Source organism: Stegodyphus dumicola, chromosome 8 (genome assembly GCF_044657685.1).
Source record: "Stegodyphus dumicola isolate Sdum_Otavi_A_Nest chromosome 8, ASM4465768v1".
NCBI lineage: Eukaryota > Metazoa > Arthropoda > Arachnida > Araneae > Eresidae > Stegodyphus > Stegodyphus dumicola.
The window spans coordinates 191,310,734-191,329,882 of NC_140775.1; the positions used below are offsets into that span (position 1 = coordinate 191,310,734).

At 31.6% G+C, this 19,149-nt stretch overlaps 1 protein-coding gene across 2 annotated transcripts in view; it reads left to right on the plus strand.

Moving 5' to 3' along the window:
• Positions 1-19,149, plus strand: part of LOC118184692 (next to BRCA1 gene 1 protein-like) — an 81,049-nt gene that overhangs the window by 9,820 nt on the left and 52,080 nt on the right. The window contains exons 1-2 of one of the 2 annotated variants that reach the window (XM_035354408.2): positions 8,672-8,829; positions 13,110-13,199. In XM_035354408.2, coding sequence (XP_035210299.1) covers positions 8,797-8,829; positions 13,110-13,199 — 123 coding nt within the window. In that variant the 5' untranslated portion in view covers positions 8,672-8,796. Of the gene's footprint in view, positions 1-8,671; positions 8,830-13,109; positions 13,200-19,149 lie in introns of those variants that run through there. The other variant, XM_035354407.2, reaches the window with a different exon arrangement.

Sequence of the window (19,149 nt, forward strand, 5' to 3'; positions counted from 1 at the left end):
TTCTGATATATATTTACTAATATGAAAGGATCTACAAAACGAAAGTATATTTCGAAGTTCATTAAACAAAAAGTGGAATTGCTGCAAAAAATGGATAAAGGCATATTCTTTGTTTATCTAAACTTTAACGTGCGGCGGGGGGCGCGCAATGAATTGGAAGTTGATCTGTCAGCACTATCCTTATCTTCAGGGCAGATGTTTTTATTTTATTTGGCTTATAATTCCTTATTAAATGTAGTATTTCATCTCAATGTACTCCGTCTTTGATATGATTTAAATCACATTCCTCCTCAGTATGATTCGCTTTTGATAGCCAAGAAAGTGACAAAGGTTATTGAAAACGAAAATATGTCAATTGACAAATTAGTCGGTAGACACAGCAATTATAGGACTTGAACAGCGAAACTTTGTAACTGAACAAGAAATTATGTCTGTTCATAGAATTAAAGAGACTGTATTATCATGTAAAAAACGAAGCAACTTAAACAACTTACATTGAAAGAAATGTTTAATAAAGTAAACAAATAAATATTAAGCTTTTTTTTTGTAAATTTTGATACCCTTTAGATCATAATTGTTCTTTATTTCATAAATTATGGTTTCATATTTTTAATTTTATAATTTCTGCGTGCCATCTTACCAGATTTAAACTGATGATCTATAATCCGGAAAAATCAATAATCCAGAATCGCCGATGTCCCGACGAGTCCGGATTAACGACTTTTGACTGTATTACCAAATTTAAAAACGAATACAGTCAAAAGTCTTTAATCCAGACTCGTCTGGACTTCGGCGATTCCGGATTATAGATCCTCAGTTTAAATCTGGTAAGATGGCATGCAGAAATTATGAAATTAAAAAGTGAAACCGTCATTTATAAAATAATGAGCAATTATGATCTAAAGGGGTATCAAAATTTACAAAAAAAAAAAAAAAAAGCTTAATATTTATTTGTTTACTCTATTAAACATTTCTTTCAATGCGTGCAGGCATAAAGCATACATTACGCATACTCCAAATTAGAAAATTGCAAACAGAAAATTATTTGATGTGTTAAGACACAATAACACGCTGAATAAATACTAATTCAGAAGTCAAACAACAAAAATCAGCGTTATATTTACCAAATTTTCACAGGACTAGTTTCGAATGTTTTACCGAACCACCATCTTCAGCTGCAAAACCGCAAATGAACCAGATAGGAAATAATGATTAGATAAGATAAGAAAGCCTGGACAAGAATAAGCAAGTGGCGCCATCTGTTGGTGAAACCAGAACTAAAACATAATTTCTTTAAAGGCCGAAGGCAAATTTGGATTGGAATTAGGATCGTTAACTAGAACAGAAAGATTTTTATGAATGTGAAATGCCTCTAGAAAATCCAGTTCTCCAATGGAAGATGTTTTTTGAATAATTTTGGCAGCAGAAAAACTGAAAGTGTGGTTTTCGGACCAACAATGTTGAGCAACAGAAGACTTCTGTGTTTCCTTTTTTCTAACATATGCCTCATGTTCCTTGACGCGAAATTTTAAGGCTCTCTTAGTTTGCCCAATGTAAATTAAACCACACTGGCAAGGAATCCTATAAATACCCCAGGAATTCATATCCGGAATGGGGTCCTTGAGTATGGAACTCGGAATTTTATTGATGGGAGAATAAACAACCCGAAAGTTAAATTTCTGCAAAATATGTGCAACTTTATAGCTAATTGATGGAAAGAAGGGAATGACAACAGAATTTTTATAATCTCCTAAAACAAGAGTGTGCCTTTTAGTGTGTTGAGATGAGAATTTTTTAACTGCTTGATTAATAATGTTGGGTGGAAAGCCCCTGTCAATAGCTATTGCTTTTAAATAATTTAGTTCTTCATCAAGGGCTAGTTTGGAGGAGCAAACTTGAAGAGCACGGAAAACATAGGAATAAAATGAAGCTAACTTTTGTTTAGTCGGATGACATGATTTAAAGTATGAAAGTATCTGAAAAAAGCTTTCAAGTTCAGTAAAGTTTCAGATTCACAGAAAGAAATGATTAGGCATCTTATCGCTCATAATGTGAAATTCAATAATAAACCTTTGAAACCAAATCTAACTGCGAGAGAAAGAGCTACATTGCGATAAATTCATTCTAACCCGAATATTATTATTTCAAAGGCCGACAAAGGTGTCCAGATAGTCGTCATGGATAGGAACACTTACATCGATGGTGTCACTAAACTCTTAAACGAAGGACCATATAATCCGATCCCTAAAGATCCTTCACCTTCGTATTTGTCAAAAATAAAAACTGCGATCAAATCTTCGCAAATCATTTCAGGCAACTTAAAACATTCACTTATCCCATCTGTTGCGAATTGTGCCAGATTATATGCTCTTCCCAAAATTCATAAAAGTGGTATTCCTTTCCGCCCTATTGTATCAAATTTAGGTACTGCCTCGTATCCATTAGCTAAATATTCAGTTTCTAGATTTTCAACTCTATTAGACAATAACATTTACACCATAAAAAATTCAATAGAGTTTGTAAAAAAAGTTTAAAACATTTCTCCTAGTAATTTACTCATGGTTTCTTTTGATGTAAAATCATTATTCACCAATGTCCCAGTGGAGGGTGCATTAAGATGTCTAGAAACCAGACTTCGCGAATTTCATTTCTCTTGCATCGAAATTGATGAGCTAATTTCTCTCACTCAACTCTGTTTGAAACAAACACATTTTGTTTTCCAAAATAAATATTACAAGCAAACTGAGGGATTAGCCATGGGAAGCCCCCTCAGTCCCATCCTGGCTGATATCTACATGCATTATTATGAATCAAAATTGTTTGAAACTTTAAACTTCCCGGCATGGTTCCGCAACGTAGACGATACTTTTACTCTGTTTGAAGGTAATAAAGATGATTTAAATAAAGTTCTTTCAACAATGAATTCTATTGATCCTGCTATTCAGTTCACTTTTGAACTTGAGACTTGCAATTCTCTTCCGTTTCTCGACATTCTGGTCACACGTAACACATCCAACTTCAGTACTACGGTTTACCGTAAACCTTCATTGGTTTGCCTTCCACCACACTTTAAATCATGTCATCCGACTAAACAAAAGTTAGCTTCATTTTATTCCTATGTTTTCCGTGCTCTTCAAGTTTGCTCCTCCAAACTAGCCCTTGATGAAGAACTAAATTATTTAAAAGCAATAGCTATTGACAGGGGCTTTCCACCCAACATTATTAATCAAGCAGTTAAAAAATTCTCATCTCAACACACTAAAAGGCACACTCTTGTTTTAGGAGATTATAAAAATTCTGTTGTCATTCCCTTCTTTCCATCAATTAGCTATAAAGTTGCACATATTTTGCAGAAATTTAACTTTCGGGTTGTTTATTCTCCCATCAATAAAATTCCGAGTTCCATACTCAAGGACCCCATTCCGGATATGAATTCCTGGGGTATTTATAGGATTCCTTGCCAGTGTGGTTTAATTTACATTGGGCAAACTAAGAGAGCCTTAAAATTTCGCGTCAAGGAACATGAGGCATATGTTAGAAAAAAGGAAACACAGAAGTCTTCTGTTGCTCAACATTGTTGGTCCGAAAACCACACTTTCAGTTTTTCTGCTGCCAAAATTATTCAAAAAACATCTTCCATTGGAGAACTGGATTTTCTAGAGGCATTTCACATTCATAAAAATCTTTCTGTTCTAGTTAACGATCCTAATTCCAATCCAAATTTGCCTTCGGCCTTTAAAGAAATTATGTTTTAGTTCTGGTTTCACCAACAGATGGCGCCACTTGCTTATTCTTGTCCAGGCTTTCTTATCTTATCTAATCATTATTTCCTATCTGGTTCATTTGCGGTTTTGCAGCTGAAGATGGTGGTTCGGTAAAACCATCGAAACTAGTCCTGTGAAAATTTGGTAAATATAACGCTGATTTTTGTTGTTTGACTTCTGAATTAGTATTTGATGTGTATTCGTGATATTTACAATGACGAGGAATTTGATTTAAATCATATCTAAGACGGAGTACATCGAGAGGAAGTAGTACATTTAGTAAGGAATTATAAGCCGAATAAAATAAAGCCCTGAAGATAAGGATAGTGCTGACAGATCAACTTCCAGTTCATTGTGCGATGCGAAGATCCCCCCCCCCCAAGAGCAGCGTGAAATTGATAAACAGATTTCGGAAGATTTAGAGAAACAAAGGATATGCCTTTACCTATTTTTTGCAGATATTCCACTTTTTGTTTGTTGGTCATCGAAACATGCTTTCGCTTTGTAAATCCTTTGGCAGCTCCAGAATCAGAAATTCTTTTTGTCGTAATCGAAAGTTCAAGCTTACTTTTATAAAATTGCTGTAACAGTCTGCAAAAAATAATAAGCCGGATCCAATTAGAAGATTAAGGAACAACACAATCTGCAACATTAACTGAAATAAATAATTTTAGTTTATACCGTCCGTTATACATTAAACGCGCATGCGTAAACGTATTATGCGTGTGTGTAAAAGTATTATGCGTTTACGCAGGCGCAGAAATTTTGTAACTTTGAGATCCGGATTATAGATCATTCCGGATTATGGACATCCAGATTAAAGACTTTTGAGTGTACCTGTTTTATAACACCCTTTGTAAATTAGTTAATTTTACTGGTCATAGACAATTTCTAAGATTTTAGGAAGTAACAGATGTAGAGGAACATATCAGTTTTAAAATTAGGCAATATTTTATTTCAGATTGGCATTAATTTAGGAGAAATTATCTATGCAATTTAAATAAAGGTCTTTTTTTTCTTTGATGTGTCTCAAAGCCAACCATTATTGTAAGTTACATTTTAAACTTAAGGAATAGCTTGTTTCATAAGGTGATGTGGCTTATTTATTTATTTGTGCACTTTTTGAATGCCAAAGTGAGTTAAAAATGCTTGAATGAGCAGAAATTCTTTAAAAATTATTTAGTGGTATTAGTATGATGATAGATTCTTTAACATAAAATTTATGATAAAGTTAGATATTGATGTAAACATTCTGTAGCCTGTGACTTTATGGGTTGAAATTTCAGATAATGTACTTGTTACTCGAAAGTAATGAAACATTCTATTTCATAAAATGTAATTTTTCAGAAGTGCTTTCATATAATAACAAAAAAAAAAAAAAAAAAAAAAAAAAAAAAACTTAAATAAATTGTGATATCATCACAGTGATCATCTATATTTAAGTGCAAGAAGTGTTAATGTGTAAAATCATACTGCAATTAGAACATATATAAATGTGGTAATACCTTCTTGAAAAAGACATCTAAGAAACTACTTGAAAGGACAGCACGTTTAATTACATTTAAAGTATTTACATTTTTAACAAATAAGTTAGTTACAAACTGAATTAACTTCTTTAATACATTTTTATTTACGTCTTTATCGTCACCGTACTTTTACTGCATCTTGAGTCCAACTCATCTAATTGCCAACTCACAAAACAAAACATTAAAGGAATTAGATGATGAGCAATCTGTATGCCATCTGGTATTCAACATTGGCACTACATAAAGGAGCTCTAAACTACTGTATGACTTGGGTGATTGTAATAACTAAGTGAAAATTTTTAGCACACTATCTCGGACCTTTCTATATGAGTACCATACTTGTGAAACGTGAGGATTTTATTGGCTACTCATTTGTTGAATATCTCATTTGGAGGGTTATAATTAATATAAACGGATATTCAATAATTAAAAAGAAATTAATATTCAGTAGTTCATGTTCAATTTACTGTACGAGTCCATACATTGAAAACAATGTTACATTTTCATAGGGAAGAAATAATGTTTCATATGTTGAAACATGAAACTTTGAAACATTTGCATAGGGGGATCATTATCCATAAAAAGAACAAAGTTCATAGAAAATTATCTATTAATTTCAAAGAAATAGCCCTTATGCCAGAGAACAGTCTTTACATTCGTAAGTGGAAGATATATGTATAAGGCAGTTACTTAGCATGTCACAAAAAGACATAATATTAAGTTATATTATAAATATTTGTCATATGTTACTAAAGGAATGTTTCCAAAATGCACCTGTAGCTAAAGGCTGACATTCACTAAAACGTAGTAATAATAATGAAGAAAAAGGAAAGATATTCTGCATTTTGAAAATTAAACTGTAGCTAAGTGTAGGCAATAAAATAACATTCATAAAGAACGAAATTGAATAACTGCTTGTGCTAGTTTTGGTGTACTTATAGCTCTTCTGGCTCGGTTTAATGAGGCATTAAACTGTCAACTTGTTTGAGCATATTCTTTCGATTTGATATAAATCATTGTAACTTTTTAATCCAAACAGTAGCCCTGTTTTATAGATCGAGAAGCTAATGTTTTTCCATAAAGTTTTATGAATATACTATTGGTAGATTTATAGAATGTATTTTATCATACAAATAATACAACTTTCAAGTAGAATTCTAAAATGTTCTTATCTAACAAGCGATTAACATTTTATTACTATCAATGCAGTAAAAATATAAAATTAAATAATTTATATTTTTCACAAAATTTTCATTTTGAATTCAGTTTATTCCCTTTGATATGAAACTAAAAATTACAATGGCAGAAAATTAGAGCTTCTTTGGAGAAATTCTGTTTGAATGTATGGGCATTATTTGCATGTTTGGAGATGGCTATGCACATGTAATGAATATTTTCACCATAAAATAAAAATACAAAATTATAATTTTGTTTCATTAATGTAAAAATTCTGAAAATAAATTTCAACTAGAGCACAGTGTTGTTGCATTAATTAATCTTTTTTTCAACATTATATAGCAAAATAAAAGTTTAAAGGAGTTTTCAGTGGAAGTTTGTTTGTAAGGATGAATGAAAGAAAAACTTTAAAATGTCGTTTCAGTAATCCAAACATTACAATGGCCACCAGTACAATTAATTTGTAAATGTGTAGTTATTCATAAAATTTTGTTGAAATGTTGCAAGAAAATAAAGTATTTTCCCTTAATTTTTAAGCTGTAATTTATTCAATAACACTAGCAGAAGAATATGTTTTGGGGAATAATGCACTTCAAAATTTTATTCTAATAGGTATGGTAAGTGGAATCTATTTCTTGTAACCATTTTCCAGCAGGAATTGTCTTCTGTAGTATGTTATAAAAAATATGGGTATTTGTATATCAAAACCCCTGTGGGCAATTTGACACAATTTTTCATGAATGCAAAAATTTACTTACATACATAAATATTATTACATATGTATTTTAACATGCTGACTAGGTATTTGTACCAAAAATCAATCAATAAATTTATTAAAAGTTGATAAATGTTTGTTTTGTAATAGTGGAAATTTAGTGATATTCCCTATAACAACAGATTTATAGCAGTTGTTTCATCTAGTGATTTTGTGGCAAAATACGGTATTCCTGCAAAAATTCGACCATATTTTCTTCTGTTGTTAGCAAATTCCACAAGCAGGTATTTTTCAAATTCAGTTCATTTGATGTGTCAATAAAAAGTTCATGGGAAAAAAATAAGACATTTTCATAATGCAGTTTTAGAGCTTGTCATGTATGCTGAAATATTTGAAATTTATTTCCTGTTTGAAGAATATGAGCTCAAAAGAAATGTTGCTAATTAACTTCATTGATTTATGAAGGAAAAAAAAAAAGGTATTTGGAATCTATCCATGTAAATAAAATATCAGTGAAGAAAGCCTGTGATGCAAGAATGTAATCCGCTACCTTATTATCTTACCTCAAATATTGTAGAATGCTTTTATTAGTTTTTTAAACTATTGGAAAAAAGTGTTTTTTAAAACTATTTTCCATCTCAAAACCACAAATCATCATTTTTTGCTGTTTTCTGTGATGTGCATTTTCTTTGTTATTTATTGATATTTTATGCTTTGCTAAGAGGTTGCATATTTTATGAGAATATAATAATATTTGTGGAAAAGCTGTAATATATTAAAAAAGGAGTTTTTTTTTTTTTTTCCCCTCCATGGTTTACCTTGTAACAACGATTTTGGGCGTAGTGCCGACGATATCTATATATGTGGTTAGAGAACTTAGTGTATTCATATAATTAATAAACTGATGTATATTTTAGAGTATAAAAATAATTACAAATTACTTTTGTAGATACTTTTGTACTCTCTGTTTTTATATATTTTTTAAATATTTAATATCATATATGCTAAATATAAATTAATCCGTTTCATTCTCTCTCATTGTTAGATCTACTTATATTCCATATTAAAGTTCTACTGTTTTGTATTATTTGTAGATGAATAAAATAACTATTTCGATTTACTATTGTGATTAAAAATGAAGAGTTAGCTGAACATCAAGCCGTTGTTTTATCCTAGTGTTAGAATGTAGTCTCATATCAAATGGATTTTCCAAATCATCTCGTTTTTATTTTTCATAACAAACACTTTTTTGCGAAATATTTCATCATTCGGTTGCACAATATTGGCTGTTAGATACTATCTTCATTTTTTGCTGTATTAATTCGAAAGCAAACATCCCTTATTGTATGAAAAAATATTACCTTCACTGCTATGCAGACTAGTAAGTTTTTTTACCACTTTCTCAGCTGGTTCTGAATTACGTCACGAATTACTACATTCCGAAATCCTGTTCCAGTACGGTGTTTCATAATTCCCATCGAGCAACACTGCTGTGTAGACGTATAAGATAGGAAGAATGACGTATGAGTTTTGTTTTGAAGGAACGAACTAAATTTTGTCTTCGTTATGGTTAATCTTTAATATTATTCGTCAATATAGACTGCACGAAATTATTATGGCAAGGTTACTTAGTCTTCACGAAATTATGGTAAGGCTACTAATTTCTCACTTTTTATTTTGATAATTATGATCTGAACGGCTAATTGTTTTCATTCAAGTAGTTCGGCTGTATGGGAACAATGAAAGTATTTATGGTTGTCATAAGTTATTGATCGAAAATCGATAGTATATTTTGCATTTGAATTTCAAAAGTTATATGTTTTATGTTCTTTTAGATATGGACAGCATTGTTAGGCTTATTTGCTATGCCTGACAGTGTCCGTTTTCCGTGTATTGAAATTGAAAGTACTTTCTCATTGAACAGTTCTGTCTTATGTATGCGTTTTTTTATGTTTTGGGAAGTACCTTTTCTGCGCTATTTATTTAAATTAGAAATGACTTTTGATGACTTAAATATTGCATAATAATTCGTATGTTGGAACTAGCTTTTGTTTTGGGGAAATAATATTTCGTAGATACATTTTGACGTCCTTATAGTCACATGAAACTTTTTTCCCTTTGTTTTCCAAATGAAAGTTTTGTAGCATTGTATAAATTAATGTAATCAGATCATTGTCATCTAATATTTTAAATCTGAAACTCAACAATGTTGTTTATATTATTGCATTATTTAGTTGTTGCATTAATTACTGTGATGCATAATTAAAAGGTTTTTTCATTTGTTTCATGTAAGGTCACGTGGGGTAATTCCCAGCTACTGAATTTCCTAGGTTGCTTCCAGTCATTCTTGTAATTAAAATAATCAAAAATCAATCTTTTTCAAAATTAAAAAAAAATCATAAAAATAATAAACCGTCGTACATTGAACCCTTTACAATATATGATTGAGTTGAAATTTAGTTTAAAATTGTGAGGAAAACAAATATTAAACCTGCTAGTTAAATTTCTGCAAAACATTGGTTTTTACTTTTACAGTTTATTTGGGTCAATCAGTGACCAAGTGGTTTAGATCCCTGAATATTGGTAGTGCAAACCCACTTTGAACAGTTTGGCTGCATAGTTGGTTTTCATAGATTTTCCAGTGTTTAATTTTTTCATGGATTTTGAGCTAATTTTCTGAAAAAGCTCACTGCCCTTAAAGGTGTTCCTTTCCATAGGCAGATAGCTTTTGTATGCTTTTCCATGTTAAGATAAATTAATCTGTTTTGGTAAGTGGTGTTTTACAGTATCCATGATTTACACTTTAGCTATCAGACATCATCTAGAAATTGCTGTCAAATAACTTTTTAAAACTATTTACTGTGCAGAATAATCTTTTTAAATATGACTGTGATATGGAATCTATGCTTAAATGTTTGATTTTTAAAGATCAAGGTTTGTCCAGTTAAATATGAGTTCCATCTTTAATCCAAACTTTATGGGTGTAATACTTAGCAAATACTTAAAATAGCGACACTGGTGACTTAGTCTCTTACAGTGACTTTCTTAGTCACTTACACTGATTTTAAGTGACTATAAAACACTGGTGACCTATCAAAACAAATTTCGGTTAATCTTCGGATTAAGGTAACATGATCAGCACGAAATAGAAATACGGCAAATTTGGCGAACGTTTGGCGACGAACAATTTGTAAACAAATCCGAACTGCAAGAGCGCCGTAAAATATTGTCAACTCTGAAATTTCCATGATTATATATTTAATCAATATATAAACATTGGTTAATCTTTGGATTATGGTAACTTGGCGATTTTTTGGCGAGCACTGCTACAGCAACCTGCTAGTTTTTTTTGGACGCCATTTTGTTTTCACGAAGTAAAGGCTTTTTTTTTACTCAAAATTTTTTTCCAACAATCTGCTAGTCGAATTACGCTTATGCTAGAACTTTTATGGAACAAAAGGGCTTAATCATGATGAAGATTAAGTGCGAAATTGGGAGAAAGTGCAGAATCGCCACTGATTGCCGCGTTTTTAAGAATTGCACGTACACGGTATTCATGTGCACGTCGACCTATTTTCACTTAAAAAAAATCCCAGAATTGCACACTCTTGACTTTATCCATGTACACTGTTAAAGTCCTAGCTAGTAACCTTTATCGCCTTACCAAAATGTCGCCAAACTACCTGTGGTACTTACGTATTATTGCAACCAGGTTGGCGCGATTTGTAAGTTTGAGTAAAAAAGTATGAATAGAAAGAAAATGTACATTTATTAATTACAGATAATTTTTAATACAGTTTTTTATATTATTTTGTTTTAAAATATAAAATAGCAATTAAACCCTTCCAGTTTCGAATTTGAATAAGTTGCAGAATTATTTTTTCGGCGGAAATCTTTTGGCTATTGCTTTTAGCACTGATTGAAAACCGTCTTTGCCATTAACAGCTTGAGGCCATATAAATTCGATAAGGTATGAGTCAAGATGATGACGGGCTGTTCCTCTCTGTTTTTTGTTGCGCCATTTGGCTGAGCCCCACATGTGCTCTACATGTTGTGTGTGAATGCCCGTGTTGGGATCCACAAAGTTATATTTGTGATAAACAGTTCCGTACAGAAATCCAGCATTTTCAAACTCACTTGTATTCGAACTCATTGTATTTACGAAAAACTATGTATAACACGTAGGGTTGTCGTAAGTAGGGTCACCAAATTTGGTGATTTATGCAAATTTTGCCCTGGTTACGTTAATACGTAAGTACCCTACCTGTTACCATATTCCAAAGATTAGCCCAAATTTCTTTCCATTGTTTTGTAGCATTAAAAATAAATTGATAATACATTACGTAAATTTTTATTTCTACCGAAAAGTTAATTTATCTACTGTTTACCACATATTGTAAAACTAAAAAGAGGCAGTATAATTTATTTTCATGGAGTTAACTTATTTCCATCAAAAAAGATATTTTCTTTGGAATTGGTCAAACATTCAAATTGTCTGTTTGCCAGAATTGCCTGCAGTATCATTATTCAGGCATCTCTTCGTTTATATGTGCTTTCTGAAATGTTGAACTTCTCGAAATTCTGGATTCCCTAAGCAGTAGGGAGTAGCAGCTGTTGGTTAGTCCACGGGTTACTCCCCTTTTATCTCGTGCTATAATGTGACCAGGTTGCATCTTAGATCACCTGCATGACGTTTTGCAACATATTCCCCAAAATTTGTCTGTTTATGCAGCCAAATCTTCATGTTGTTGCATTTGTCGGGCAGTGTATATATGCAGTGGGTAATCAGTTAAACAAAATCTATTACAAGACTATGTTCGCTATCCAAATTGTTCGTTAACTGATCATCGATTTAGTATAGAATTTTTTTTTGTGAAATCAAATTCATTCTGGAGACCGTAAAAATTAAATTAAAAAAAGGATGTATAATTTCTTAGTAAGTTTATTAAAAAAATACACATATCTAATCTTGCATATTAATCAGTCCTTTTCATTTTTTGTTTATGGGAGGCGTTAAAAAACATGTCCAATGTCGATTGCTTTTCTCTCTTTTACAGAATTTTCCAGAAGTGATTAATAACATTGTTATTGTAAAGATCCGCAAGCCTGCTTACATCTGCGTGGTTTGGGTGCTATTCTAAAACATCCTCCCACTTCTTCAAAAGATATTTTAATGGAAGATGTTGGCATTGGTCCTTTTCATCTTCCTCTTGTTTAGAAGGAGAAACATTTTGCTGTGTTTCTTGGTGTTCTTCATTCAAGATTTCTTGGAGGTCTGTCATCAGTTCATCCTTGAGCTCTTCAATGTCATCTTAGTTCACCTGCAACGAGGGGAAGGGATGTGCTCAAAATGAAATCAATTTTGGTTTTGAATGAAATCAAAACTGAAACTGATGATCTACTTTTAGACTATAAATATTCTATAGGAAAAAAAAAAAAGAATTTTTTTCCAATATAGAACTTTTAAGTTTAATAGGCAAGCAACATATTCAAGAGAGATGAAAAAAGATTTTTAGTCCGTTGGTTTTGGCAACTCTGCACATTATGCTCTGAGAGCCGAGAAGTGTTCTTTAGAATTTGTTTTAATTCGTCATCCGAATATGTGTTCATTATCCGAACGCAAAAATCTTTTGTGAAAATGTTCATTGTCTGAGCTGTTCTTTAACCGATCACCAACTGTATTAAATATTGTAGTGTTACAGGAAATTACACTGCAGTAGTCAACAACTTTTATTTATATTAAAGGTTTAGGTTTACAGAACATATTATTTGTGTAACTTTTAAGGGTTATCTTATTTTGTGTAACTGATATCAGTTGCTGTATGTTGTTTAAGAAACATTATTTCTAAATGGTAGATTTCTTTTTAATAACAAGGTCATTTTCTTTTTAATAACAAGGTAGTAATTTTTTTTGTTCCCAATTTGTAGGCTTCTAAAGCAATGGAAAAAGAAGACGTTGCAAAAGCATCGAGCAGCTTTGAGACTGCTCCAGCATGGCTGATACAACATCTTAAAAAAGTATGTTAATTTTATAAAATTTACTGTAGTATTTAAAAGAATGGTTAAGAAACTTGCTTGTTACAAATTGTCATTTCCATTTTTGATAATTATGTGCAGTGACTGCATTAACATGGAAGTAAAAAATTACATTTGTTGTAAATGTTTTGTTCACTTCACTTGAAAAATTCTTTATTGATATATATAATAAACAGTATTTGCCCTCTTCTTTTTATTCTAGAATAGTAGTTAAAATATTGATCTGAAAAAAAAAAAAAAAAAAAAAAAAAAAAAAAAAAAATTGTATCAGTTTAAGTATATTGTCATCACTTAAAAATGTACTGCTATCAATATTGTACTATTATTAAATGGTGGAGAGAATCCAGATCTTTGCATTTTATTAAGATGGATTCAGAGCTTTAAATTTAAGATGTAGAAAACGATTTGAACTCATTATAAGCAAAAATTCAGCATTAAATAAAATTATTTCACATATTTTGTAAAATAATGCAATATTTTAAGGACTGAAATTGGTATTTTCAAAATTAATTTGAAGTGTAATAATTTTTTACGGTGGAATACAACTAAATTTTGCAAGAGCTAGAATGTTAGAAACTTCTTAAAAGTGAAGATTTTTTGAGAGGAAAAGCTTATTAACTGCAATAGCATAGTTAGTAAACAACTTAAAACTATCAAGAATATTAAAAGAGACAACTTTGAAATTTTTAGACTGGTTTATAGTATCTGAGGAAGTTGTCAGAATGTTTAAAATGATTTATCTGCTAACAATTGTTTAGCACTGAAAATATCTTAAGCAAAATTATTTATGGTACTTTTCCGTTTTGCCGGCGCAAGCGATGAAGTCGCCAATAATGGTACAACCGATGCCAAACGGAATATTCTCGCTGGTAACCTTTTACGCCTCATTCAGATAGTTCAGTTTTATGTCTAAGGCCATTTTCGGCAATTAAATCAATTAGGATGCAATCACAGCGCTTACCCGAAGCCGAAAATATAGAAAAGGTAAAGTCAAGGGTTAAATTCATCAATTCTAATGAGAATGCATTAGCGAAGTAAAGCACTGCAGTTTTACATAATTTCTGAGTAAGTTATTCGTACGAATTGAAGTATTTCTTGCATTTAAACTTGTATTCCAAGTTAAGATTTAACTTGAAATTAATGTAGATAATTACTGAGAGCATTATATTTTTGTAGAGTAGTATACGTGAGAAGAGATCGCTTGGGGTCACGTGATATGAACCGGCGAAACAGGATGTTGAACCATGAAAGCATAGTAAATTCTTAAATTAATGTCTTTTTATAAATTTATTGTCTTTATTTATTGGCTTTTTATAAAATTTTAAGCGATATTAAAATGTTTATGCCTTCAAAAAAAGAATTCTTAGGACTAACATTTTTTAAATATTTTTTGTGTGTATAATGTATGTTGTCGCCAATAAAGTCTGCTTGGCGAGATTTGCACCGGCGAAACGGAAAAGTACCTTATTTATTGACCTTGTACTTTTGATTGACAGTGGTATTTCCAATTTTTTGCAGTTTGGAATTATAGCTCCGATGGGAAAGGGATACTTCCTAATTAAAGCAGTCACTCTGTAAAACTTTGGCAACATTTGAAATTTGCACATGACATGGTGGATGATTTGTTTTCCCATTTAAGCATAGTGTCTGCTTTTAAAGAGGAAATACCTCGGAACTATTCTTTATTTCCAAGTTAATATTCCTGGCTAAAAATATAGTTACGGGTGCCTCTTGGTGATTTTTGGCAGTATATAGATATCGAGTTTGTGCAGTTCTTTGACTTATTATTTTGGCTGCTACACAAAGACAAAATAAAGTCAAAGAATCAAATGAGGTATCCATGTACACATCGACCTATTTTCACTTAAAAAAATCAGAGAATTGCACAAACTTGTGCACTCCTTTGACTTTATCCATGAACACATCAACCGATGTTCACTTAAAAAAACATCAGAGAATTGCACAAACTTGCCATTGCCCACTCAATTGTCCAGGTACACATCGATCTATTTTAACTTAAAAAGTCAAAAGTAGCACCCAATTCTACAGTAGAGCCAAACAAAAAATGCATAATCTCAATAAACTACATTTTAAATCAAACAATAAAATTAAAAAAAAAAAAAAAAAAAAAATATTCTCCTTAAGCACTACAAAAAGCAAATATCCACTTACCTTATTTAGAAATTTCTGAGTCCTTCAGTCTGTGGCACACAAAATTCCTTAACAGCATCCCCAAACTTCCTAAAATGATCTGAACTAGAATCCGTATATCGGTGTCGGCGCATAAATTCACAAAAATAAGAGGGGGAAAAAATCTGAAAGGTTTCAGATTTTAAATTGCATCCAAAGGGGCGTTTTTTTAACGTTTTGTATGTTATTTTTATTTATTAAATATTGTGTTCTTTGCACTTAATCCATAAAATTCAGTTCAACAGCAATGTTGCAAAATAATTTTAAAATGAGCATATCTTTAGAATTTTTTGATACATAGTTCCGCACGCTGGAGATAAAAAGCCTCCTCCCCCTGTAGAGTGTTGCCATTGCTCGCTTTTAAATCATTGAGTTTGTTAATAAAAAATTCGCTAAAGTTTTACAAAATATGAAATTGATAATAAAACAAATTTCAAATTTGGGCTTTCAGATGCCCATATTCACAGTAGGATTACGTCATTCAAAATTGGATGGCTTTAGGTACCGTTGTTTTATCATATTGTGCAAAACATACATACATTTATGAAGATTCTTTATTATTAAATTTCTTCAAATATAATACAGGACGATAGTATTTGGTGGCAATGATGTGAAAAGTGATACGTATGGAGTTCCGATGCAAAATCGCAAATCAAAAACAACAGTCCTTCAGAGACATAGACCCTTTGGATGAAAAATATCCTCCGTAGTGCCGGTATCTTCCAACGTTATAATAGGGTTTCTGTAATATTCATCTACTCGGGTTACAATAAATGAAACAACAACTTCGCGATAATACAAGGAGCACCCTTCAGTCTACTCTAATCTATTCCTGTCAGCTTTTTTATATAGAAAATAAGACTATTTTTGCTATCTATTGAGCAAAATGAGATTTAAAAAAGTTAATTTGTGCAATAAACACTTGTCAAACTTGAGGGTTATGTCATTACATTGCGTGCATGGCAAAGTTCTGTTTTGCAAAATTGACTTTTTATGGGAAAAATGTTAGGCATAATTCAGATAGTGCAATAATCTATAATATGTATAATTAAACAAACCTAAATATCATTGTAATAATAATGATAATAAAAGTTACTTTAAAGAATTATTACTAAGTATGTGATAAAATTATTTGTTTTTTAAAGCCAATTATTTTTGCTTTGCACAGTGACTAATGGCAATTCTTTAAAAAAAATTGAGGTAAGGAGTGCAGTGTTTCAGTCCCTCTCAGAAAGTGTCCTTTGCTTTTTTCATTTGATTTAATCTTTTGCAGAATTGGAGTTCCTGGGCCTTTTCTAAAATTCGTTTAACTTGCAATTTAAAGGCATTTTATCTTCTTGATTATCACTACTTTTACTGTGTGTTGGTGTTATGATCATCCAGTTCTTCTGGCATCATTTCTCTGTTTATTCTTTGACTTCTTTTGGCTATTCTTTGGAATATGGTAACAGGAAGTTTGGCGACATTTTGGTAAGGCGATAAAGGTTACTAGCTAGGACTTTAGCAGTGTACATGGATAAAGTCGAGTTTGCGCAATGCCATTTTTGTGCAATTCTGGGATGTTTTTTTAAGTAAAAATAAGTCGACGTGTACATGGCTACTGTGTATGTGCAATTCTTAAAAACGTGGCAAGCAGTTTGTGATTCTGCACTTTCTCCCAATTTCGCACCTAATCCTCGTCATGATTAAGCACTTTTGTTCCATAAAAGTTCTAGCATAAGTATAATTCGGCTAGCAGATTGTTGGGAAAAAATGTTGAGTAAAGAAAACAAAAAAAACCATGCCTTTACTTTGTGAAAACAAAATGGCGTCCAAACAAAAACTAGCAGGTTGCTGTAGCAGGGTTGGTTGCCAAATTTTCGCCAAAAAATCGCCAAGTTACCATAATCCAGAGATTAACCCTTCTTTTCCCACAATAAATGAAATTTCAGCAGGGACAGATTAAAAGGAAACAAAATTCTGCATATGCTTGTAATAGTGTTCCGCAAATCCGAGTTCAGCAAGCGTGTATGGAAGTTTTTATCATTACCTAAAGAGGGGAAAAAGGATGCATAAATATTGATACAGGATAGGTAAATACTGTTGTGCATGTGGTTTCTGTGAAAATTAAAGTATAAAGAGTCGGCAGTTACTTTTCTAGCTGAGGAGAGTGTCATAGTTCTTGAGGAGACCACAATAAATGATTTATAGTACCTTAATTATGAAACCTTAGTGATTAGTGTAATTTTTGCCATGAGTTGAACACTAGACATTGCCATACTAATAAATATTTGATTTAAAGGAGAAGAAAAGGAAAAGTAAGTTTGCTACTACTCTCCTGTAGCACTGTTGGTGACAAAAAATGGCATTGGCGCAATTCGGGCATAAGAAAGTGTGATTTGTTGTTAAATGTTATTAACATTCATGAAAACTAAATTGACCATGGTACACGGTAAATTGCCAATGCATTCAATATCTGTGAAACACAAGTTATTTAGTATATAAATATAGAAGAAATTTGATATAAATTTTTATTTATTAGAGTATTTAATATAATGCTGTCTGCAATTTATTTGAAATAACCTAATTCAATAGAACTTATTTAATATCTACATTATTATATTTAGTATAATTACGTAAGCACTTTATTTAGGAGTTTATTAAAAATATATACATATAACCATACTGGAAAATTAATTTTTTACTGACTCTAGTAGCTATAGTTTAGCTCTTGTTGCTAAAAATGCCTCAAACATCAACAATAACTTTTTTTTTAGTGATGGTAGATTGAAAATAGTGAGCATAATAATTATACAAGTGCGATTACAAAAAACCAGCTGCGTCGTTAACAGTTTCTTACATGTGTGCAGATCGGCAACCATTTGTTTTTCGCTAGTGCAGAAATGTGGCAAATCCACTCTCTTGCCAGACCTGTTATAGAAGATGAGTGCTGTAAGTTTACTAGTCTGATTGGTGTAGAACCTTAGATCGGAGGTCCATGCGACTGCGTATCAGTCAAATTAAGGAATTTTGTTAACTGTTGTGTTATACTTATGGTAGCTGCAGGGCCGGCACTAGACATTTTGCCATCTGGTGCAAACTACATGACTTCAAAATTCTGTTGTCCACTTTTTTCTTAAATTTGAAACATTTGCTGCTCCTAGATTCTGCCACTCAATGTGTGGCTGCAACAGTTGTACAAGCGATAACGCCACTCTTGGGTAGCTGTGAAGTTTCTTCCTAAGAAATATTCATAGTTGTTCATGCAAATGTATTTAAACTGAGGGCAAGTTAAGAGACCCTGTGCCAAAAACAACCAAGAAATAATCAGGTTAATTGTGGAATGCTAGGAAAATTATAATTATTAAAGATCAGTGTAAAACAAAACTGTCTACTGAAAATACAAAAAGGGAAAGAAAATTTCATAGGATTATGGCATTGATAGCAGATGAGGCGATATTTGAGAATTGTTTTTATCCACAAGAATGTATAATTTTATTGTACTTAATCAAGAAGATATAAACATTGTACAGTAAAAAAAAAAACAAAAAGCTCCGACTGACTATTATATTTGCATTTGAATGAAATTTAATTTCTCTTGTGAATATTTGTTTTTCGTCCCGAGTTTCCTCGAGATAAAAAACTTATACTGAGTTATTTAAAATATATAACATATGATTACCCTGAGCAAAGGAGGTTCGCAGCAAAGGATGTTTTCCTTCCCCTATCAAAGCGACCACTAGCAATTAGTGCTACAAAAGAA